General features: G+C 37.7%; 1 protein-coding gene across 9 annotated transcripts in view; it reads right to left on the reverse strand.

The window, feature by feature from the left end:
* Window positions 1-25752, reverse strand: part of ROBO2 (roundabout guidance receptor 2) — a 461596-nt gene that overhangs the window by 113349 nt on the left and 322495 nt on the right. For 6 of the 9 annotated variants that reach the window (XM_021403173.1, XM_021403164.1, XM_021403132.1 and 3 more), the window contains exons 6-7: window positions 15108-15235; window positions 11757-11768 (exon numbers count right to left, since the gene is read on the reverse strand). In XM_021403173.1, coding sequence (XP_021258848.1) covers window positions 11757-11768; window positions 15108-15235 — 140 coding nt within the window. Of the gene's footprint in view, window positions 1-11756; window positions 11769-15107; window positions 15236-15608; window positions 15693-25752 lie in introns of those variants that run through there. The other 3 variants (XM_021403192.1, XM_021403137.1, XM_021403201.1) reach the window with 2 other exon arrangements.

Below are 25752 nucleotides of genomic sequence, written 5' to 3' on the forward strand. Positions count from 1 at the left end.
TACGTCTAATATTCTCATCTATAGTCTTTTTTTTTCCTTTGGCATTGTACATTTGCAGCAATTTCATAGTTATCTTCAGAGCAATTAAAGTTACGGTACAGAATGCTACGGTGCAGTTAATTAAAATATGGTACAGTACTCAGCTGCTCAGCTTGGAAGTAAGGGAGTCAGTTAATGGGATGAAATAATAGAGTCTTCTTCAAATGCTCTTCTGAGTTCTGGGATGCCATCAATGCAAAGCTTTCTAACATTTGATACTAGATATCTCAGTGTATCTCTCAGCTCCCTACTGCAGTGATTATATTCATGCGGACACTTAAGCTGATCTTCAGTACATGCTGATACTTTAAAGACATTAAACTCAGTTCCAGTCTTACCAAATATACATCAAGACTTGCCTCTAAGATGTTTACATGAAGGATAGCAGAAGTCCTCAGAATTCCAGACAAAGCATTACATATTTTCAGAATGAATGTAACCTCTGGCATTATCTATGGAGTAAGACTATTTATTTGTAGGACTGCTTTCCTTGTTCCAGTGATTCTGGACTAGGAGACAGCTGAAGGAAGTACAAGAATTGTTGAAAGAAAATATGAAAGTTTCGGCACTGTGAAACATGGTTTGAAAGGATACTGTTGCTGAAAACAAACAGATTATCAGTCTCAAACACCACAAATCTGAGCTGAGTCAGAAGTTCTTTCCTCACCAGTTCAAATCTGGTTAACAAGCACAGATCACAACATGTGGTTTGTTGGACACAAAATTGTTAGTGAACTATTAGTTATGACTGACAATAAATCAAGGATGTAGCCTCTGACACAGGAGCCATAACAGAGCCTGAAAGAATGACAAGTTAGGTCTGCTATTAATTCATGTATTTCTTATTGGAGATAAATCAGTGCAAGTTTAGGATGGCCATTTTCTTTAAAGTGAACAGATCTCAATCTCTAGTTTGTATGAGTGCAGCTGGACTTTGAAACTCAAATGAGTGCATGGATCTCGGAAACCACTATATTTTCTTCCTTTTTTATTTAGTGTTCACTTTCTTATGTGATTTATTCTTCAGGTGGATTGTTTTGTCAGTAAAAATGAGGAATGGGTAGGTTGCAGGGGATAACAAGTGATTCATGAAGTCCCTTGCCAGACCTGTGATATTATTTAAAAATGACACAAGTGGAGGTGGCAAAGCAGGTACTTGATTTGAATTCTTCTGAAAGGTAGCTTCCTATAACCTAGAGGAATCTATAATCCATAGCTCAGATACCATCTTTAACGCTGACAGTACTTCAGATTCAATTCTTATATCTCCTGCACAGATTGATCAAATATACAAAATTAGAAATAATGGAGGCAAGTGGGGAGAACTGTTAGCAAGTTGAATGCAAAGGAAGCACTAGGGAAGAGAATCAGGCTATGGCTGACCTGAGGTAAAGGGCAGAGGAAAGCTGAGTCTTGTCAGGATTCTGATAATCATGACTGGCTGTGGTGTAGGCATACTTCACACTTGTTAAGAAAAATTTTAAAGTTTTTTTGATGCCGTTGCTGGATTTTGTTTCTTTGTTTATTTGTTGAGTTTTTTTTTTTTTTCAGATGAAACACTTTTCACAACAACATGAAAACATCACACTTCTAACATTTAAGAATGTTAAACCACTTTTCATAACTGGAGTAACTGGTCTAATCTTCCATTTAAATTCAGGTTCTGAATTTCATTTAAAATCCTTTTACCCCTCACTTTTTCTGAAACACCAAAGCAGATAAACTCCGAGAGTGCAGAAGTACAGGCTTTTTTTTTTTTTTCTTTATAAGAGGTGAAAGAAGTATTAGAGAATCAATGAATAACAAGTGTTAGCAGTTTTATATATTTTGACATATAGAATCTCTCTTTTATCCGTAGATGACCTAAGAGAAAGAAGTGGGATAAATCTGTGCAGCGCGAAAAACAGATAGAAGATAAACAAGAACGACTTTTTATGATGGAGTGATGGTATAGGTAGACAGAGGAAAGGCAACTGATGTTGTCTACCTGGACCTGTGCAAGGCCTTTGACATTGTCCCACACCCACATCCTTATCTCTACACTGGAAAGATACTGATTTGAAAGGTGGACTATTAGGTGGATAAAGAGTTTGCTGGATGGTCACGGCCAGAGGGTAGTTATCAACAGAACTATGTTCAGGTGGAGACTGGTCATGGGTGGTGTCCTCCAGGTGTCAGCCTTGGGACTGGTGCTCTTCTACACCTTTATCAACAACCTAGACAGTGTGATCGATTGCACCCGCAGCAGGTTTGGTGATGACACCAAGATGAGTAGTGCAGTTGATACAATAGAAGGAAGGGATGCCATCCAGAGGAACTTGGGCAGGCTCAAAAAGTGGTGCACTTGGGTTGGGACAATCCCAGATATGTAAACAGATTAGGAAATAACTCCTTGAAAGTAGCCCTGCAGAGATGGTCTTGGAGGGGGGCAGTGGATATGATCCAGCAGTGTGCGCTTACAGCCCAGAAGGCCAGGCGTATCCTAGGCTGCTTCAAAAGAGTGGTGACCAGCATGATGAGGGAAATGATTCTCCTCCTCTACTCTGCCTTTGCAAGGCCTCATCTGGGGTACTGTGTCTAGGCCTAGGGCCCCCAACATAAGAAAGATGCGGAGCTGTTGGAGCGGGTCTAGAGGAAGGCCATGAAGATGACTACAGGGCTTGAGTACCTCTCCTACAAAGAAAGGTTGAGGGAGTGGGACTTGTTTAGCTAGGAGAAGAGAAGGCTCTGAGGAAACTTCATTGAAGCCTTCTAGTACTTGAGTTTATAACCAGGAGGGAGACCGATCTTTGACAAGATCTGACAGTACAGGACAAGGGGAAATGGCTTTAAACTAAAAGAGGGGAGGTTTATGTTAGATATTAGGAGGAAATTTTGTACTCAGAGGGTGGTGAGGCACCGGGACTGGCTGCCCAGAGAAGTTGCAAATGCCCCAGCCCTGGAGGTGACCAAGGCCGGGTTGGATGGGGTTCTAGGCAGCCTGGTCTAGTGAATAGCAACTCTGCCTATGGCGGAGATTGGAAGTAGGTGATCTTTAAGCTTCCTTCCAGCCAAAGCCGTTCTATGAATATCAAATCTGCTTTTTCATAGAATCAAAGTGTCTTTGTCAATTTCAGTTAAGATAACTGCCAAATCTTCATTTATCACTGTTATAATAAAAGTTGAAGTAAAAAGAAAAAAAAAATTCTACCAATTTTTTCCCTCTTCCTTGGGTCTAATCTCAATACAGTAAAATTATGAAAACAATTACAAAAAAAATCCAGCTCTGTCTTCTACATAATTTAGAAAAAGACATGTTTCTCCCATCTGCAGTCCTCTGAACTCATCAGTGGCACCGTACTTTGTAGAAGAGACTCCACTTCTTTGTTGTACAGTACATTCAAGCATTAAGTTTAAATATCTGGTCTGAATTTCATCTCAGCATTGGACTAGAGCTTGCTAATTGCACTTCTGTTTTATTATATCTTTTCCTATCATCTCCTCTAAGCAGCACTTGTACTTCACAGATGTTTCTGGAAAATCTTTTCTGGGAAGTCCTTCATTTAGTTTTGATATATACACAGAGAAGTAGCACTAATTCTGACTGCTAAATACCTTATATTACTTCAGACTTTCTCTACTCTAGACAATTGCTTGCTTTCTTTTTATTTTTTCTTTTTATTTTTTTTATTTATTCTTTCTCGTCAAGCGCCTGAGATTCTGGATACAACCTTCACATACATCAGACAGAGAAGTGATACTTTTCTGAATTTGTAATATTTTAGCCTACTTGCTAAAGTAAACTGCACCAATAGATGGCTTGTGTCTTCCCTATACCTTCTGTGAGCTTGACAAACAAAATAAATTAAACCAACAAAAACACATCTAATCTGCTATGATTCCTTTTGTCAAGAAAGATAGCAGGAAAGTTTGCTTGTAATGCATTTAAAAAAGGAAAGCATACCCCTTGCTGAAATAGTAAGATTTCAACTAAATAAGAAGAGTAATCCAGTTATCCCCTTCAAAAAAAAAAAAAAAAACCCACAAAAAAAAACCAAAACAGATAGGAATTTACACACTGAAAAGAAGAGCCAAAGAGGTGATGAGAAGAGTAAAGAAACTAGATAGGCTAATAGGCTACAGCTATAGTGAGAAGTTCCTGGTTCATTTACCCTTGAGAGTGAAAAAATACTGAGAGATTTTCTGCTCAATTTGGGCCAGTGTAAAGTGAGAAGAGGAAAAGGAGTGAGGAGGAAAAAAGACTATCTAAGCTGACTGACAATACTGGCATTCAAGGAATGGGACATACAGTAGTCTGTAACCTGTTGATTAATACTGAGGTCTTATACAAACTGTAATAATACGGCAGTGGTACAAGCTAGCAGCAATTGACCCTCTTGCATTCCTCTAGGAAGACAACATCTCCTGTTCCCTTTTCTTCTCTGAACTGCCTGTATGCTAATGCACATAACATGGGGAATAAACAGGAAGAATTAGAGATCTGTGTGTGGTCACAGGGCCATGATCTCATTGTGATCACAGAGACGTGGCAGGACAGCTAACATGACAAGGGTGCTGCCATGGATAGCTATGTGCTTTTTAGGAAAGACAGACCAGCAAGGCCAGGTGGTGGAGTTGCTACTGATGTAAGAGAGCAATTGGAATGTATGGAGCTGTGTCTAGGGATGAGTGATGAATGTGTGAAGAGTTTATGGGTGAAAATTAAGGGGCTGGCTAATATGGCTGACATTGTTGTGGGTGTTTACCACAGGCTGCCTGGTCAGGAGGAGGAAGTTGGTGAGGCCTTCTACAGACAGAAGAAAGTAGCTTCATGATCACAGGCACTGGTTCTCACTTCAACCACCCTGATATCTGATGGAAAAGCAACACTGCCTGGCACACACCATCCAGGAGGTTCCTGCAGTATGTGGAAGATAACCTGATTGCAAGTAGTGGAGGAATCAAGGAGGAGAGGTGTGCTGCTGGAGTTTGTTCTTACAAAAAAGGAAGGATTGGTTGGTAATGTGAAGGCTGAGGACAGCTTTGGATGCAGCAATCATGAGATAGTGAAATTCAGGATCTTGCATGGAAGGCACAAGACAATAAATAGGATTGCAATCCTGTACTTCAGGAGAGCAAACTTTGACCTCTTCAAGGACCTACGTGGTTTAGAACACTGAATGGTGAGGGGGCCCAAGAGAGCTGATTGACATTTGGGGATCCCAGACTCTGAAGATTAGAAGGAGAGTCCAGAGAAAAGAAGACCTCCCTTTGGTCAAGAAGGCCAGAGATTGTGTAGGCAAACTTGATGCACGCAAATCCATAGACCTCAATGAGATGCACCCACAAGTACTGAGGGAGCTGGCAGAAGCGACTGCCAAGCTGCTCTAGCCTTCTGTGATGTCATGACTGGCTGAGTAGATGAGGGGAGAGCAGTGGATTTTGTCTACCTTGACTTCCGCAAGGCTTTTGACAAGGTCTCCCATAACACCCTCATAGGTAAGCTTCAGAAGTGTGGGATAGATGAATGGACAGTGAGGCAGACTGAGAACTGGCTGACTGATAGAACTCAGAGGGTTGTGATCAGCAGCAGAGTCTAGCTGGAGGATCATGGTCCTCCGCGGGGGCCAGTACTGGATCTGGTCTTGTTCAACATCTCCATCAATGACCTGGATGAAGGGATAGAATGTGCCGTCAGCAAATTTGTTGAGGATACAAAGCTGGGAGGAGTGGCTGACACAACAGAAAGCTGTGCTGCCATTCAGCAAGACCACAACAGGCTGGAGAGTTGGATGGAGAGGAACCTGACGAGGATCAACAAGGGAAAGCGCAGAGTTCCACACATGGGAAGGAATAACCAAATGCATCAGTACAGGTTAGGGGCTGACCTGCTGGAAGAGAACTCTGCGGAGAAGAACCTAGGTGTCTTGGTAGACAACAGGCTGACCATGAGCCTACAGTGTGCCCTTGTGGACAAGAAGGCCAACAATATTCTGGGGTGCATTAAAAGAGAGTGGCTAGAAGGTCAAGGAAGATTATCCTCCCCTGCTGCTCGGCCTTGGTAAGGCCACATCTGGAGTACTGTGTCCAGTTCCAGGTTCCCCAGTTCAAGAAAGACAGGGAACTTCCAGAGAGAGTCGAATGGAGAGCCACAAAGATGGTTAGGGGCCTGTAGCATCTCCCTCATGAGGAAAGGCTGAGACACCTGGCTCTTTTCAGCCTGGAGAAGACCAAGAGGAGATCTTATCAATTCCTTTAAATACCTACAGGGCAGGAGTCAAGAGATCGGGGCCAGTCCCTTTTCAGTGGTGCCCAGTTACAGAAAAAGGGGTAAAGGGCAAAAACAGTAACACAAGAAGTTCTATAAGAACATGAGGAAAAACGCCTTTACTATGAGGGTGAAGGCGCACTGGAACAAGCTACTCAAGAGATGCTGTGGAGTCTCCTCTGGAGATATTCTAAACTATCCCAAACACTTTTCTGTGTAACCTTCTCTGGGGAACCTGCTTTAGCACTGGACTAGATCATCTCCAGAGGCCCCTTCCAAACCCTGTGATCCTGTGAATAAAGAAAGCAAAGAGAGAAGAGAATGGATTAATGTACTGATTTCCATCCACTTCTTGAAGGAAAAGTAACAAATTTCAACTTTTTTAAAAAGTGAAAACTTTGCATGGGGAGCAACACATCAAAAGACTCCTTTTCATACACTGATTTTCAAACACTTATGGAAGGACTCAGAATCCACTGAAGCAAAAAAACAACTCCTAGAGATTGAGAATACATAACGAACTCAGAACAGTTAAAAAAGATTTACACATCAAAACTCTAAAAGCTTTCCCAAGCTAGAGTTCAGCAATAAAAATAAAAAGCTAAATGAAATCAAACAATCAAATAAAAAAGAAAGAAAAGGAAAAGAGGCCCTTTATCACTTCCTCTATTCACTACAACTGGATTTTCTGTAAGAGAAACAGTATGAGTATAGGCACGTAATTATTGGACTGGGCCCAGTGCAACTTGCTAAAACTTCAAGTAGTCAATCATCTTTCATGGTGATTGTTGAAGAAGAATCCTCTCTCAGAACTTTCACATTTCTGTTTTTAGTACTATCTGGTATACCCAAAAGACTTGGAGAAGTTGAAAATGGAGACTGAGTTTTGCGGGTCAGCCCTTAAATGTTTGATGGTTCACGTGTTCTGGCCTATATAGCCCAAACATATTTCTGTGGTACCCTGAGTCATTACAGAGATTCAAGCATAAGTTCAGCTAGAACAATTTGCAAAAGTACAAATGCTAAAGAGTTTAGTATTTTTCTTTAAGTGGTCTTTGAAAGGCTACAAAATGTCAAAACAAGTCAGTTGTGTATACCAGCAAGAAGAAAAAATACAGAAGCCTAGGTATTTCATTCTATGCAACATTTTGACTTTAATCTTAAGGATTTGCCTAGTGACAAATAAGAGAAATGCATTGTTCTTTCACTTGAAGAAATAAACGCAAGAAGTCTAATGTTCACTGGTGCCTTCTGAAAACTTTTGTATGTGACAGCAGGAGGCAGACAAAATACTGCACTTTGATATAGATAGAAGATTTCTGCCACTGAAAGATGGCACAGCAGTGCCAAGCATGATCTCATCTTTGTCACAAGCCAATTGTCATTGCTGATATAGTTGTATAAATCCTCAGTGACTCAAATGAAGGTGATAGTTTCATGAATACACTAAAAATAAAAGTATTCTCCTGTAAGTCAGAGTGAAATGGAAAAGGACAGAGTTCTTTCTCAGCTATCATCTAAACAATGTGATTTCAAGCCACAAAAACTAATACAACCTTGTTTAAAAATAGTTCTTCCTATTTTGTTTCATGCTGCACCACTCTGAACTGATCATTAAGGGATGCCCGTTGATTTATGACCTGAAAACTTCCCACTATATTTAAGTGAAATGCAGTGACAGCAAAAAGAAACTAGTGACATTTCACTTAAATATGCATAGGTTGCATTTAATTAGTATGAAATTTTGAATATTCATGGTAAACGTCTTATCTATTTCTCTCTTCTCCAGCATGGTAGGGAAGTAAAATTATTGTAGCTTGGTTGGTCTCCCCTTACTTCGTTAATTCCAGATAATTTCTATCCAGGTGGCAGAAATATCTGGCTATTTGCTATGTGTCGCCACTTTCTAAGAAGATGAGTAACAGCAAATTATGTAAACTTTCCTCACTACAGAGCAATTGAAATGCAAAGAACTGTATTTTGACCTGGACATAGTTGAAAATAATTTGAAAACAGTACTTTGTCTTTTGAATGACCTTTCTGCATTAACAAAAATGCAACTGAAGCATTAGACATAAATCTTCACATATCTTCTATTTGCACTTAATTTTAAGACTCAACCTCAGAGCAGTATAGCAACTGCTTTTGAAAAGTAGACCAATGTTACTTTTAAGTGGAATTATGTGAAACTTCTGGGACCCTCTCAACTTCTGGGCTACTTTTTACAGCTATTCTCCTGCACAGCTACCAGGAGAAATACAGCAGAGTACTTCAAGCGAGAAAATATTAACTTCCTCATGAAGAAAATCCATCTAACAAGTGAAATAACAGAAGGAATATGGATACACGTGGATAAATATCTTGTTTCCCAAACCCATCTATTGTAAATATTGTAACAAATAATTTCAAAAGGTTATAAATAAGGGAACATCTACTTCAGAAATGAGCAACACATTTATACCTAGCTCCAAACATGATGAGTAATCTAGCATAGAGCTGTTAAATTCACCAGCTGCCATCCATCTCAGGCAGGATCATACCTCATTTCATCTATGTAGTATAGACCGTATGTTAATATCTGCTTGAATAAAGCACGATCGTTGGCAGAAGTAATCCCACAACTGAATTTTCCACTCAAGCTGAAATTTAAATGAAAATGTCACAACTAACAGAATGTAAATATTTGAAAGAGGTAAAAACTAAACAGAGGATGAAAATGATTCAGTTTGCAGTAAGAATTACAATCCTTGAACTTTAAAAATATGTACAAATATATGTATCTATTCTTCAGCAACAAGCCATTGAAACAAAATGTTTTGTTCTACTTTATAGCGCAGTAAAGACAAAACATATCTGCTCTGAAATTGAGGTAGCGATGAAAGGCAGATGAGCCCAGATAGTATGTAGGTATCAGGAAAGAATATAAACTTTTGAACTGTTCTCTTTCAGTTTAACATATACGTAAGTATATAAATATACTTCTGTTAAAATGTCACCTTCCTAAAGAGCTGTGAGTGTAACAATATTAAGTAGTGTTTGCTTTAGCTTCCTTCTGTAGGAGAGGTAATTTTTGCTCTGCATTCAAGTCAACTCTCTAAACATAGAAAAACAAAAAAGCTACAAGATTTGACTTGCCATTCCTCTCAGATAACAGGTCCTTTGAACATTTCGATGGTGAAATGATAGTGGAGAAAGAAGTTACTTTGTTTCGTTCTACCTGGCTTTACATTTTCAACAGCATAGGTAGCTGCCTGCTTTGCCTACTTTTGAATGAAATGGAGATAGGAACAGTAGAGAAAAAAAGAAAAAAAAAGCAAAGGCATACACTGTTATAAGGAGAGCATTGTCTTCTCTACAAGTACAGGATTAGATATAAGTGACCAAAGAAAGTGATCTGCCTATACACTGCAACCACTATGCTTGCAGAATATATTGTCTCAGAAAGCTGGATGTTCAAAATTTTTGGGGTTAGATTTACTTTACAATCTTTTTTACAATTCACAGAGATAATCACTAAATTAAGCAGTCTGATAAAGACCACATGGTAGATCAGTCTAATTTATCTTTTCCTGAATGATTCATATAAAAGAAGAACTTTCTTTGCACCAGATGTTCACCTTACAAAATAATATAGTGTTGGCAGGGAATATGCCAAACTGATCACAGCATGGTCACACAAGGGAATCATAGACCTGGATATAAAGTAACTTGAGACTAAGAGCTTCTGCATACACTTTGGACATGGAATCATACACCACTCAATGGCCTGAAAAGTCTTAAAAGAGAATAAGTGCTATGAAATAAGACAGTATCAGCATGAGCTCTGATAAAACCTATCACTTTCTAGTGAATCTTCAGTCTAATGTGGCTTTCAAAGAGTCTGAAACAGTCTCTGCTTGATGTTTTTTTTTCTTGCCTTTTAAAAGTGAGCAAAGAGAGAAAAATAGAAGTAAAGCATTTTATATTTTGTAGCATTTTCTTAGTGAATGAAGAAGCAAATTTAATTAGTAGCCAAAAAACCCTCTAACATGAGATACTATCAGAAGCAAACTAAATTCGTACTGAATTTTCTAAGGAAAGGAAAACTGCTTTTATAGGTTTACTCCAGTTTTACTGTTACAACTGCTGGGAATTAATTTATTGAGAACTAGTATAATCTCAAAGTAATACAGTAGGGACTTGGGTTTAAAGCTTGCTATCGACTTTCTAAATGGAGAACTGTGAATTACTCTCCTACATGGGGAATTCTCCAAGTATGGATAAGCAATGAAGAAACTGCAGAGGTACATGGCTTGGCTCTACTCATGATAGTTCAAGCAAACTAATGAGCATGGGATCACCTTAGTTCTGGAAACAGATACCTAATCTCGATCTTATCTTTAAATTATTCCGACATTTCTTCCTCCAATTTTATAACAGTAAAGACTTGAGACAAGGTCAAAACCATAAACTTCAGTCAAACGTATTTCTAAAAATAATGCTGACTACATAAAAACTAAACCTTTTAGCAATTTCTGTAAACACCAGTACAGGCTTTTTACACTAATCTAAAAAAAAAATCAGAGTAACCATATTATTATTCTAGAAGATACATATAAATGCAAACTGCAAAAATCAGAGGAGCAGTGCAACCAATTAAATAATTTAAAAAGTCCATATAGGTACAGAGTAAACATCCGTGAATTAAAATTAAATAATAAGTTCAGGATATTTGTGAACACCAAAAGTGAATTTCAGCTAGTGACAGTTGCAATTTTTCCATACGTTCAGTTAGATTACTATAAATTTTTTAGAAGTAATTTCAAAGGCACAGGAATGAATCCAATTTTCACAATAAGAATTCAAAATCCAGAGACTGTCTTCCTCCGGACTTGTGTTTCAGAATAGTTGCAACCTATACAGTGCATTCCAGAATGCACTCCAAGCTGACCCAAGCGTGAAAACCAATGATGAACTTTCTTAACAAGCACGGAAATCTACTCCATCCCCTCTTCAATTTCAGGACTATTTCATTTCCAAAGTCTTTGAAAGATACAAAAAAAGACAGGACATGCAAAGCCTGTGCTTTTACTGCTATGCAATAGAGGCATAATGAGCTGATCATTTAGGGCCTGATAGAAGCTCACCAAAGTCAATGCAATCCATTCTGTTGATTTCAATGGCTTTTATACCAGGCCCTTAAATAGACTGTTAAAAATGTCTGAATGATTTTGGCTCGGTATCACCACACACATTCAGTTTCACTGACTGGTTATTTCTTGGTGATTTGGCAAATGTATTTATGCATGACATAGCAGAAAATAGAAAGTTCAGAAATAGCACTTCGTCAGTCGAAATCACTTGCCTGGTGTTATAAAGTTAATACTATTAAACACTGGCTGCTAACTTAAGCCAGTTAAATGCTGTTGCAAATGAAAGATGAAGCATTGCATGAAGCCATGCTAAAATGGATAGAAGGATGGTTACTTACCAACAGGGCGAGCTGTTGACATTACAATGGTGTAGTGAGAACATAAAAAAGAAATTAAAAAAGAAAAGAATTTCTGTCAGAATGCATGACGTGTAATGTTACTTTAAACTATGGATACTACCATGATTGCTAACCCCTCAAATGACAGCCTAAGTAAAATATTTACTATTATTTCTGTTTTGTCACATGTTACTATTACCACATTTATTTGAGCATAGTATCTGAGCAAGCTGACTGGAACCATTCTCTGAGAAACACTTTTTGTTATCTTCACATGCCATCATCAAGTATCACTGTTAGTGCCTGATAAAAGAGAAATCACTTGCATTAGAAAAAAACTTTTAGATCCTGATGAACACATCAATTTAAGCTACAGACTGCTAAATGTCATGCCAGTAGATGCAATGCATTTACTTCCTGAGTCAAATATCAATTGAATTTTAAGCATGGTCAGTCACTACAGCAGTAGGGTCCACAAAAAGCCCAGGACAATTCTTCTCCTTCAATAACAGGCATGAAAGCTTACAACACATTGCTTTTTCCTCACTGACAGGAATGATGAAAATATAACAAATAGGCCAAAATGGCCACAGGGATTTCAACCCAGAATCTCCCAAATTACAGCTTAGGTAACTTCTACTTCCTAAAAAAAAAATGCTGCTGAATGATCGACAGGTTAATACTGCTTCAGACTGATATCAAGACCGAAAGCTGTTGCTGCAACAAATGATTTCTTGATGATAGCAACAGCTGTTTATTATAGTTGTGTTGGGAGAGAGGACTGCCTGGCCCTCTGCTAAATAAAATATAGACATCCCCGTTCCCAAGAATTAAAAAGCTGGACAAAAAGTTGACTCAGGGTTGCAATCTGGTTACATCAAACTTCCTTTGTTTTAGCAGCAGAAATAGTTACATATTTCTGAGTAACATTATTTACCTATTTATTTTAAAAGAAGATTACCAGCTCCGTATCTTTATGTGCAGACTAGAGCCAAAGCAAAGACATGAAGATCCCTATGCAGCACAGCATGCAAATATTGTTGTAGTTCTCAGCATTTCTGTATGTTTATTCTTACTTTGTCATACCCACTTTAATTATTTCAAGCCTGCTGCCCGTTCTCAAACTATCATCTGTTTTGAGACATTCTGGTTTTTAGTATTATGACTTATTCCTGCTCTCACAGAAAGATAAGGAATGAGTGATGTGCATCTTACCAAGACAGGGCCTGAACAGTGAATCACTGCATTCAAATTCTGTTATCATTTACAACCAGGTAACAGTTGTACAGCAGTATAACAGTGAGCTCCTTGACTGCATCCTCATTCATTTCTTTGAGAAGATGGAGCCATGAGGGAGGGAGCTAAGGACTATGTTGTTCCTGCCAGGTTTGCAGTCGAAACTGCAGAACAAACACACGCAAGGACCAAGAAACCTTCAAAGTGAATTTTCAAGTGCTAAATGGCTTTCTCCTCTACATGAAAAGTGATTTTGCTAAAATCAATTTCAGACTAAATTGGTGAAAGTTTAAGAATTCAGAATTAAATCTTCCTTTAACTAAAAGGAACACCATGTGTGGTCCCTTTAAAGTCAACAGGAGTTTGTCCAGTACTTTGTTTCCAGAAAATACAGACTAATAACATTTCTCCCCTGAATTTCTTAGCTTTTCTCATTTTCTGTTATCCTGAACATTTAATATGCTTATATCATCATGGCTTCCTTTATGTTGGATAAACACTACGTATTTGAATGTAAACTGCAAACCTTGGGGAGAGTAGTACCCAAGATAATGAAGGCCTACTTTTACTGTAGGAAAATCAATTCAATTATATGTTTGGTTTTATTTATTTGTTTTTTCACCTTAATTTGGTCAAATTCAAGCATCAGTGATTTCAAAGGATTTTTTGCTTGTTTCTAGTTATTATTCATATTACAAGTCTATAATATAGAAATGTTAAAAGCCTGGTCCAGTAATGCATACAGTGGACACAGTTCTAGGAGTGTTTAAAGGCCACTGAATCGGTTGCCAGACATACTGGATACCATGATTCTGCCTGTGACAAAGGAACAGATTTACAGCATTTCTGGGAGTTCAGTGCAGTCACTATTTTTCTTATACTACAAAAATGGAAAAACAATCTCTTCCACAAACATGTAACAGGTAAACCTTCAGATGAAAACAGGAAGATCTACATTACCACATATTACCTAGAGCAAGCACTGAGGTAATATTTTAGCAAATGGATTATCACAATATTCTTTTTTCTTTGTTATATACTAACATCTCCCCCTCTACAAAGCCATTTGGTGCTTTTTTGCCCTTTGAATTCAGCAAATTAAACTGAACTGTGTCCATGCATTAAATGGATGGAAATGGAAGCTGGCCTCTTGGGTCAGTTGACCCCTGTTCTAATAAAGCAATCCATTGAGACTTTGAACATTTGATTTAACGTGTATGAAAAGAGAAGCACAGATAAAGCCAAAAATGTTTTTATTAACCTTTCACAGCTCTACTGAAAACTGTCAGCACGCACCACTAAACTGTGAAATAGTATCTGCATGATACCCATTGTGACAAATCATAGCTTATCTTTTGGAATGAAGTAATAACTACTAAATTCTATTTACTAACACAGAAATATTATTCCACAAACTTTTTCTCTCCCTATAATCTTTAGCGTGTCCGTATTGGCTGTCACAAAAGACATTTGGGCAGCTCATGATTCTACTGGTGTTAAAACCTCTTTACCATATCAAATAGCACCCCATAAACAAGGAGTGGATACTAAAGACTGAGAGATATTTTAAGAGAGAATACATTAGTTTTTACCTTGTATTACTTACAAAATTCAATTAAGATTTTCTTTTTCCTTTGACTGGGGTTTATCTTACATGCAAAGAATAACGGTAGAGAGTTCAATTATGGCTGAGCTAATAATTCCATTATACTATGTGCATTACATTTGACATTAGTAAACATAGTTAGTGCACTCCTTATATTTATTAGGGAATAGAACACTAATAATGACAATTTAAACTGAAGTTTTACATATTAAAGAGTGTGTGTATGCTTTTTAATGCTTGCTTATAAAGATATATGCATCTATTCTTCAATAAAAAAAATATTAGAACAGATCATCAACTGCAGGGAGATCCTATACTACTGAAATCAGTAGTAGAATTTTGCCACAGATGTTAATAGGAGCAGGACTTCAGATTTGTAGTAAATCATTATAGCACCATCAACTGCACAGGATGCGTGAAAACCAAACACGGCAGGTAAGGATTTGGTTCATTTTGTCCAAAAGAAATTGATTCATCCAAGACACAAGCTCTCTCTTAGGAACACTTACCTCGCACAGTAAGGGTAGCAGATGCTTCCACTTTTCCAACTCGATTCTCAGCAATGCATGTGTAGGTGCCCTCATCTGTGCTCATGGCCTTCTTGATGCGCAAAGTGTAGTCATCTTTAATGTCATACCTGTGTTGCATAAAAAAAAAAAAAAAGAATGAAAACATTTTGTAGCCGACAGAAACGCACAAAAACTCTTACCTGGAATATGCTAGTCTGACTCTATCTTGGATTCAACTTTGGAAGATAAATTGTTATCTAGCACTAGATAATTTTTCCAAACACTAATCTCTGTGACACTTTTATTGCACTCTGCATAAGTTAGAAACTTTACATAAAATTAGTATTTCTATGTTCACTCACTATTAGGGTTTTATTAATAATACCTTGCACTTCGTCCTCGATAGAGCAATGTGATAAAATTAAGCTACCAGACATCAGTTATCAATACATGACAGCTCAGGTCTATCACACATTTAACTTTGTGAGCTACATACTGTACCTTTAGCTGATTTGGAGTTTTTCCTTATATATAGTTCTTCACAATAGCAGCAACCCCTTAGGAGAACTATGCATGTTGGTAGGATCTGACACTATAATATTATAAACAATAAAAATATATTTAAGCTCTGGAAGGTGACATTTATGGAAGAGGCACATTAAAGGAGATTTACCAGTTTCACAAAAATACTACAGAGTGATCCATTAAGAGTGAACAATAACATTCTCTTTCTTAAAATAAATTTGAAAGATTTCAGTTATGTCCATTTGTTCGTTTCTAATGTTGTAATAATTGTAAAACTATGAGAATGTGTAAAATTTGAAAAAATAATGTACTGCAGCAGGCTGTGAACATTCATTCACAAGGCATTCAGTGTGCCTCAATTTAGAAAAATAGAAAAATATTCTCAGTTAAATAGGTATCAGCCTGCAGAAGTCAAGCTTAAACTATTTTAGGCTCTGATCCAACCTCATTAAGTCAACTGGAGACTTTATCTTGTATGAAATTTATTTGGCTCCCAAATCAGGAAAACATCAGTTTTCAGCATAGATATTTTGCTCTTGAAATACCCTCTTGCAAAATCATTTTCAACGACATTTCTTCTAGACATAAGCCAATGGTATCTTAATTAAGTCACCTTGGATCGAGATTTAGCTTCGTATTTTCATGCATTAAATAGTAAAAAAGGCACATGAGACTAAAGAAAGATCTAGACCTCAGGAGATGTCAGTACTTGAACTGCGTAAATGTTTACTACATAACTTCAGAATATCTAACTTACGTTCTCTTTGTTATACAGTAAAGGCTGTGCAAGTTTGTTCAGCAAGCATATTGAAACGATAGAGAAGAGCATACTTACATGTTCTAATGAGTAAGAATGTAATGCTACTATTTACAGGAATGTTGCAAGGCTCTTTATGAGTATTTTTAAATGCTTTGGAAGCATCACATGTGTACATAACATAAATCACTATTGGCTTCTTTATTACAGCTTTGAAGCAAGAGTATTTTGTGCTAATAAACATAAAAGTATCTTAACTCAAAGAAGCCTATATGCTGAAATATTTAAAGTTCTGCTATGTCTAAGTAGAGCCCACAGCATCAGTTAAGCTATTACCTTTGTTTCAAGAACAAGGATTAGTCAAAGCATTTTCTTATACTCATCACAATGCAATACAGTTTCATTCTATACTCAGAAAGTCCATTCCAGTCATTAGCCGTGAATTTAAAAAGACCAAATTATGGCTAACTATTCTGTCAGAAAAAAACATAAACACAGATCACATCCCTTTCATTGGGAGACCCACTTAACTGTATGTGTTTTCTGTATGTCAGATATAACTAATGAATGAGAGATATGTCAATGGGAAGAATAAGCACAATAGTCAGAAACTTTTAGGGACTATTTTTGCTAGCGTAGTACTATTGAGGGACAAAGCACAGTTATGAGAATAGAAAACTTAATATGTATTTTCTGGTTTGGTTCAGAGCTGCTGCAGCTACTCATTCCAAAGCCATAAGCAGCTGAGGCACATTTCATCCTGACTGTACACAAATTATGCAGTTCTGCACTCAGTGCTGCTCTAGTCAATGGCAAATAGAATCACTGTTTCCATAATAGAAAAAAAGGCAAATGGCCTCCTTTAAAAATCTCAAGAATATGACATCATATCCCACAACAATGGAGCAGTTATTTATCTTTGGCCACCACAGAGTTGCAGACAAAAGAAAATGCTTATTTTCTTGACACAAGGCCAGCCATAAGGGACTGAAAATATGAAGTTGTACTCACCTCCTGTGAGATGACAAAAGTAAGATCAGCTGTAATGAAAATATGAGCTGGATATAGGAATCACATTTATAAAGCTGGGCAACAATTAGCCACTAATTTTGATACAATGGCTTAAAAAAAAGAAAAAGACAAATAACATCCCTGTGGTTCACTTACTACTGCTGAGATAAAACCAGACAGGCAGCAGGGCTGGATCTGATTGGCTGGCTGCTTAAACTGGGATACAGGCAGCCTGGGATAGGGCCCTACAGTCTGCCGTGGGCTGCAGCTGACTTGTTCTTCTTCATCTCACCAATGTGCTGGTGCTGGCATGCCAGCCAGCTGCCTTGGAGGCTTCAGCAGTCTTTATGCTTGCACCTGCCAATCATGCAAATTGTGCAAAGGCTGCTGGGGGAAAAAGCCAGCTGCATGGCATGCCAGGACGCATTGAGGGAGCACAGCCATAATCTCCCACTTGGGTTGTGAAATGGAGGAAGCAGTAAACATGTCACTTTCGTGGCCCAGTTATCAATTACTTCAAGGAGTGGTCCAGCTCTCCTAGCCTGCTTCTCCAACAAGACCATACTGAGTTTTTGGACCACCCTGGCAGAACATGCTATCTAGCAATTGGATTCATACACAGATGGGCCCATGGGATGTCATAACCATCTGCTGTCCTGAAGTACTGATATGCTGCCCCTCAGTCATCTGTTCCTCTCACACTGTCCCCAGAAGTCACCATGGTTCAGTAAAGTGCTTTGACAGATGAAGCAGGCAGGAAGGAGAAAGGAAGAAAACTGGCTTTTAGCTTTAGCTGATCTACAGCAGCACAAAGAGCTTGTGTGAGAAAGGAACCATGAAGTAACAAGGTGAGAAGGCTGAATATGGCTGTATCTTCCAAGTTTCTCAAACAATGACCTGCAAAATCTGGAATAGTGTCTTATCTCCTCTCGATCCAGAGCTTCCTACTCCCTCAACAAGACGTTTCCATCTGAGTTTCTGAAGAAGTTCACTCCCATGTGGATCAGTTCCAAGCTGACACTTCGGAACTGCGTTCAGGGCCTCTTTGATTGTTAATGCCACTCAGACAGAGGTGGCCAGACTCCTGGATTGATGATGGGGCAGCAGAAAACCAGAATGTACCAGTTATGCTGGTCCTTAACTTAGCTGGTGTGCTAAGAAGGCATTGTCTTCAAAATATGTGTAATGTCAAGAAACACCTTCCCACATATTACCCAAATATTGCTGAATCTTAGCCAAGTAATGCCAACATTCTGCACAAAATGTAGGGTGTCAGACATCTGCTACATATGTTTATGGACGTCTAATTGACTTTAAATGCTTCCCTTTGTTAAACATTTGGAGGTGCTTAACCTTTCAGTTTAGCTGAAACTTCAGCCATCAAATTGCACTGGAAGGGGGCTTTCTAACAGCTAGTCCCTTGTTAGGATAAAACCGAGCCACTTTGGGGTATTGTGTTACATAACTTCTGCTATGAACAAGTAATAGCTCACGTAGATCTGTCTTTAATTAACTAGAAGGAAGGGGGTCAGGGTACTGGAAAGGAAGAAAGAAACAGAGAAAACAACAAGCAGACGAGAAAACACTGCTGGTGAGGAAATTCTAATAGAAATTGGGTGATTCTGAGTGAAATCTGGCAGTCTCTGGCACATATGAATACATTCATTGTTGCTAGTTTTGATTAATGACAGTTGTACAATAGTGTGCTGACAGTCACTGCCATACAGACACTTTTTTTTTTTATATGAAACACTGCTGAAAATGCAACCCAATCAGATTTGGCCCCTGAACAACATGTGCTATCATCACTGTACCGTGAATTGAGATTGATTGGTAACCAGCTGTGACAAACTGGGAAAAAGAGCCTTGTCTTTTTCAAGAAAAGAAAAGAAGAAAAATAAAAAAAAACCTGATTTGTGTCAAAACCATTACCATCTGCTCAACAAAATAACAAATAAAACAAAATACATTAACTGTTTTTAACTATCACAAATTAAAATGCTGAGGTTGGATTCATGCATTGGCTTAAGGACCTAAGAATAATCTTGAATTACATTGTTTTTGTCGCAGTTAGCAGGGTTTCTTTTTCCCACATTCAAAAGTGTATTTGTCCCTATTCAGCCACCAATCTTCCATGGTTATCCAATAAAAGAGAGAGAGAGAGACAGAGATAGAGAATAAGAGAATTTAGTGAAGTTAAGGAGATTTAGCAGTATGCTTTTTGCATGTGATATACATTCTAGGGAGTGCTTCATAGAATCCTTAAATTTCCAGATTTTAAAAAATGTGCAAGCAGTTATGCATAAAAATATGTACTTCTTTGTCTTTTGCATGCACAGGTAGCACAGCTGTGTCTGCAGCTGGAGTCATTACATTCCTAGATATCCAAGTAGGTCTAACTGGTGATACACTTTCTTCAGCTGTGCATTTTAAAGTTAGGAGATTGTATTACTACATTCACTGAATTCAACAAACACAACTCAATAAAGAAGACATTACTCCTGCTAAAGGGAGATTGCAAGAGTCACATCTTAATTGCTGTGAACTGATGTCATTGGCCTCAAAAAATACATCAATTGATATCAGGTACTTATTTTGCATGTAGGTTTTGCAGGGCTTCCTTTTTTTTTTTTTTTTTTCCCTCTTTCTTTCCTTCTATTTTTTTTTAGAGATGGCACAAAATTTACTTTTCCATATTTCCTTTTGCCTGTTTGCCAGCCTATTTCGCAGTACATGCATACAAAACTTGAAGATTACTCATGGTATCAAAGAGAGATGCTACTGGCCCAAAACAGAATAATCGTGATGGAGTTAAGAAGGCCTAAGCTTCTGTCTCCACTTCTCTTTTGTGGTGCTGGCACTTCACTTCCCAGCATAGTGCCACAGCTTTTCACTGGCTCCTAGACTGTTTGAGCCAGATGGAGAAAGCCACAGAGAAACTGTAGTGAAGATGGGAAGCATGAGACCGTTATCTGCTTCAGCCTTGTGTGGTACAGGAGCAGAAAGAAGAGCTGCCATTCCCATCAGGTGTGTATTTGTCCCTACTGCCAGCTCCCTTACATGAAACATTTGTTTTTCACATACAGCCCATGTGGTGATAAGAAGCAGAAGAAAGATGATGCACAAACCTACGTGAGTGACACAGCAAAAGATAAGGGAGCCCTGTCGCTTTTGCTCCCTACTAAAACCTGAATCAGAGACAGAGAGCATAAAAATGCATACATTTGTGTGTTATGGTCTCAGATTACTTTCTTGTACAACTGCAATCATGGCTGCTTTTTGCTGTAGCTGAAGGCTATGGTAGATTGACCGATCGAGGGGTTATCCCCAGGTGCTGACATGGCAGCTGCCACTCACACATACATGTGCTGATTCCCATTTACTCTTTGTCTATGCTATTCATACCAGAGAAAGGTATAAGACAGTGTGACATTACCTTGAATTTCTTATTGTGAGGTATATATGCCAGCAGTCATAATGGTTTATAAAATGGTTTGCTAGCTTCATGACAACAAGCCAGAAAAAGTTACGTGATACAGGTTACTATCCTCTATTTTTAATTAAAATATACTGACACCAGATTCTGCTTTAGTCCAAAATCTTTTATGGGTTGTTACCAGCAGATTCTTTATAATTTTTTTGTGGTTGACACTCTCAATTGCAATAATATAAAACACAGAACCACACTCCATTATGCCTTAAGCCAACGCATTCAACAAAATGGCCTAAATCTCATGAAAGATGAATGCTACAGCTACAGTCAATGTGCCAACACTGTGAAACTGTTCCTATGTCCAAGCAAATGATGTTCTCCGACTTCTCTGGAAGCATTACACTATGCAACATTACTCTTGTGAATGAACACGCATATGTGAATGCACTTGATTAGTATTTCTCAAAATCAGCAGCCATGAGCTCAGAAGAAACCCAAGAATGAAAAATGGGACTCCTTTTTTATTTCCATTAAAATAATTTGAACACACATAGAAGTTCAGAACAAAACAGGTTTGGGAAGCTATGTCTTAGTAAACGTTCTAAAATGACAGAGGCTTTCTTTTGCCTCTACAACTCTGTTTGCACAGAGAAGTACTCATTGGGAATTACCGCATGATAATTATCCAAAATGGGCTTCTGATTTGATTTCAGTTCCAGACAGACCTCCATATTTGAAAAACTGGAACCTCAGTAGAAGTATGAGCTAAGAGACCATGTAATGACTTGGCATGGAGACCTACCCTCCTGTCACCAGAAGTAGTCTGTTACCTCACAGATGAGACACATTTGTCTGGCGCTTGGGGAGGTTTGTATTATTAATGCCTATATCATACTTTCATGTCAGAAAAACACCCTTGATTCTCATGGTTATCTGCTCAGCACATCACTGGAATTAATTTTAAGGAGATTAGTTTTATGGAAAAACAGTATTTTGTTTTTTCTTTCTATAAGAACTGTGGTCCAGTCCTTGAAAGTATCCTTTAGTCCACTTGGGATTTTACAAAATTGAAGGGATACTGAAGTAACTGGAACACAATAAGAAGATCTGCACCAAGACTGGCATCTTGCACTCTCTAAATATGGTTTTATGTATTACTATATTTTTAATATGAACACACACATTATGAGTAGTTTGAAACAAACAATTTGTGCTAGCCTATTATTATTTGCCTTAAGCATAACAAATGATTATGATAAACTTTTCAGAGAAGTAACTGAAGTATTTTCTAATCTGTATTTTGAATCATTAATCAATCATGAAGTGGTAATTAAATAAGTCACATTAGTGCTTTAATCAAAGTGCCTTCAACATTACAGTTGAGTCAGAAAACATATTATTAAAAAGTAAGTTTTTGCTAATATTAAGTCATTTCCAACAAAAAACAATAGCAACTGAAAAATAGTTCTCAAAGCTAAAACTTTAATCTTTCACTATTTTCACTGACAATTTTTTTTTTTTTTAACTGAGATGACAAAGTTTATATTCCATACAAGGATAAAATGTACCTAAAACAGAAGAAATCCCTCTGGGCCAACCATTCCAGTAGCATCAATAATGTTGTGGTCACAGCTCTCGAATTTTACTCCTGCTTGAGTAGAACTACCAGCTTCTCTTTCTCGAACATTTCCCAGAAAAACTGCATGCTTTTTCATTCTATTATATTTAATAGTCAGTAAACTGATAATACTAAGCCTAAAGTGCTCGATATCTTTATGCTTCTCAAGGAAGCATGCTACCTCAATATTTTGGAACTTATACATCCAATGGATAAACTATGTGATTAACAAACTTTTATTTATTATACTGTTTTTACAATACTAAAGAAAGATTCAAGCACCAGAATAGGTAATCTGAGCAAAATTCTACATCAAGTTTTCTTGAGTCTTCTTCCTGCCAGAAGGACTTATTTATTTCCGTCTTTCATGACTGGAAAATTCAGAAAAATCCAAGTGTGAGACTCTTACTGCCAGTATTAAATTTTCCTTCAGAACTGTTAGTGACTCCATTAGTTTTCAAACAGCAACAGCTTTAGGATGTTAAATAAGAGAGGATAAAAACTAAACAATTCACTGATGGCAATCGTATTTCAAGTGCATTGCCACTGATTACTTCATAGATCATCAATGTTTCATATAGCATAAAGAGAAAAACATGTAGGCTGCTAGTTGACATGATTCCTTTATGGTTGTTCTTTGTGGGGCTGTAAAACTATTTTTGCAACCTTGACCCTTATGTAAACAACTGGAGACAGTTTTCATGCACCCGCAAACAGACTGCATGAAACAATAGCTCTTCTTCAGCTGTGGCAAGATCTGACACTTAACATGAAGCCAATTTAAATGTCAGTTCTATTAACCATTTCTCTGCTGCTCAGTCGAGCACAAGCACATATCAAACACTCTTGCCCACAGCATTTAATCGTTCATACAAATAAAAGGCAGATAACTGCTGGGTTAGACTGCAGACCTCTGGGGTAACTGTGGGATGATACACCTACAGGACATTATTCAATGCCATGCCTTGAGGGATTTCAATTGTCAAAAAATACTCTAATTTACATTTCCACATGGCCATTTATTCCTTAGGAAACATAAGGAATATTTTTCCACTTGCAGATTGGGAAGGCATTACTGGCAGGCAAAACACCCATCAGAAAACAGAGATACTGAATGAAAAGAACCAACAATTAGGTATGCCATTTTGATGCTACATGCAAAAAACGAAGCCAGTCCCTGCCTTCCTTTTACTACACATCATCTCTCTATCTCTAAACGATCTCTCTGGCTTTACAGAAGTGTCTTCAAATGATTCAGCATAACAGCTAAACACACACACTGCATGCTGTTGAAATTCACCTGCTCTGGTAGGCAACACAGCCTCTTTCCAAGTTGTATTGTAGCTTGCCATGTGCCAGCCATGTGCCACATTAAACCCAACATAACAACATCCTCTGCAAACTGTCTCTACTCCCTCCGCGTGTACATAAGAATATAAACACCATATTAAACCTTTTTCTTCCACTGTCTCCTTTTGACATGCTATTTAAGAACATCCAATCTTCTCCCTTATGCTCCTCGGAGAGGGAGTTAATCTCTGATGCCTGGCTTAGAAAACAAAAGATGGGCATGCAAATCACACTGCCTCTAACCAGAGGTGATGAATAGTACATGTAATATAGCTAATATGAAAGACATCCTGTTTTCCTGACCCTTTATTTTAAACTGTTAATTATTATTAATTGCAACAGAAATTTGCTGATGTAACCAAAGATTATATCTATTATAGTACTAAAACACACTCTTTACTCTGATTAATTTTCAATACACATTAGACTGCATTTTGTAACAATCTGCACAGAGATTAACTCGGCCAAAGCACACAGTACTGCAGTGTTATTAGCTCATATTTCATTGAAAGGTCATTCTCCTCTTGGTTGTGTTTAGAGGAGGCTGTAGTTAAATACCTCACTATCTCATCCACAGAATACAAACAGAATTATGTAGCACTGTATTTACTCACAGAACTCACAGTTCTACTATTTCTTAAAAATTACTGTCTCTCTGGCTGACAGAGACATTTCCTGTGATGGTGCAAAAATACAAATGCAGAACACTTCCTGCCATCAGGCCTTTTTTGGATGTCCTCTTAAAAAATTAACTTTTCAGAGTTTATTGAGGTAAGATTTGCTGTAAACAGCATTTAAATTTGTTTCAAAGATTTGTACTTAGAGGACAGCTACAAAACTATCATTGATCTTCTCCCCTTAGTTTTGACCCCACAAGAAGCCATGGAGAAAGGCACAGAAATTGCAGTACTTAGTGAAAATGCATGCCTATCAGAAGAGTGACAGACAAAATTTCTGTCCAGCCTATGTGTATGCAATTATTTTTTACGCACAAGAGGCCAGATTTAAGAACATAGCAAGACTAATATCCACAAAGATTTTATTTGGCTCTAACATATCTAAGAATAAGTTAAGTCTAAACTCTCAACCGTAGTTAAGGTTAAACCTTAGTTTGTTATTTATGGAAGTTAAATAAAATGTTTACAGTTCTCAGCAATCAATGACAATACTTTCATGCACTTAAATATGTGTAATTTTAAAAAACAGAAAATAATGCATTTTCCCAAATACTTTTTTAATGAATAATTTTAATTTTTAGTAACTACGTTTTTCATTGCTGGGTATCATTGCTCTGTCTTATCTAAGAACCTACAATCTCTCAGCACAATATACTCTTGATAAACTGCACACTGTTTTTCTTCTGCAGCATCACTCTTGATTTTTCTGCCTACACTCTTCCACGGTGTGGGCAGTACCATAAAACAAATACGTCTTCCTGCTGGTGTAGTTGCCACTCTTCATTTCTACTATAATATTCATCTAATCAGACAATGCCTGTAAATGCAACTTACAAGAGCAGGTTGTAATTTCATTAGAGATGTATTTACTGAGCTAAGCCAGCTGTTCTTTGCTGGAATGCAAAAAAAGACCCAAGTGATTGCTACTCAGTCATTTTTAAGGCAACTGAAAAATACATTTGCTGAGCTAACCTCACTTTCCCAAAGAGCTGGCACTGCTAGCTTCTTCTGTGTAAAAGGTTTAAACAGTTATTATAGTGTGTCATAAATTTTAACTTGTAATTGAAAATCTCTTCACTTCCTGAAAAAAAAATATCCTTATTACTTGCTATGTAATTACAGACTATGCAGCTGCTCTCTTCGACTCTGCTAGAAAATCTGAAGACATGAAACACTGTACAAACCTTATTCAAATTTTATTAAAGTGCTAGTCATAGATATGCCACTCATATTGGAGACTCTCAAGTAATATCACTTTCTTCTTGTTACTAGGA

The sequence above is a fragment of the Numida meleagris genome, chromosome 1 (assembly GCF_002078875.1).
Source record: "Numida meleagris isolate 19003 breed g44 Domestic line chromosome 1, NumMel1.0, whole genome shotgun sequence".
In the NCBI taxonomy this organism is placed as follows: domain Eukaryota; kingdom Metazoa; phylum Chordata; class Aves; order Galliformes; family Numididae; genus Numida; species Numida meleagris.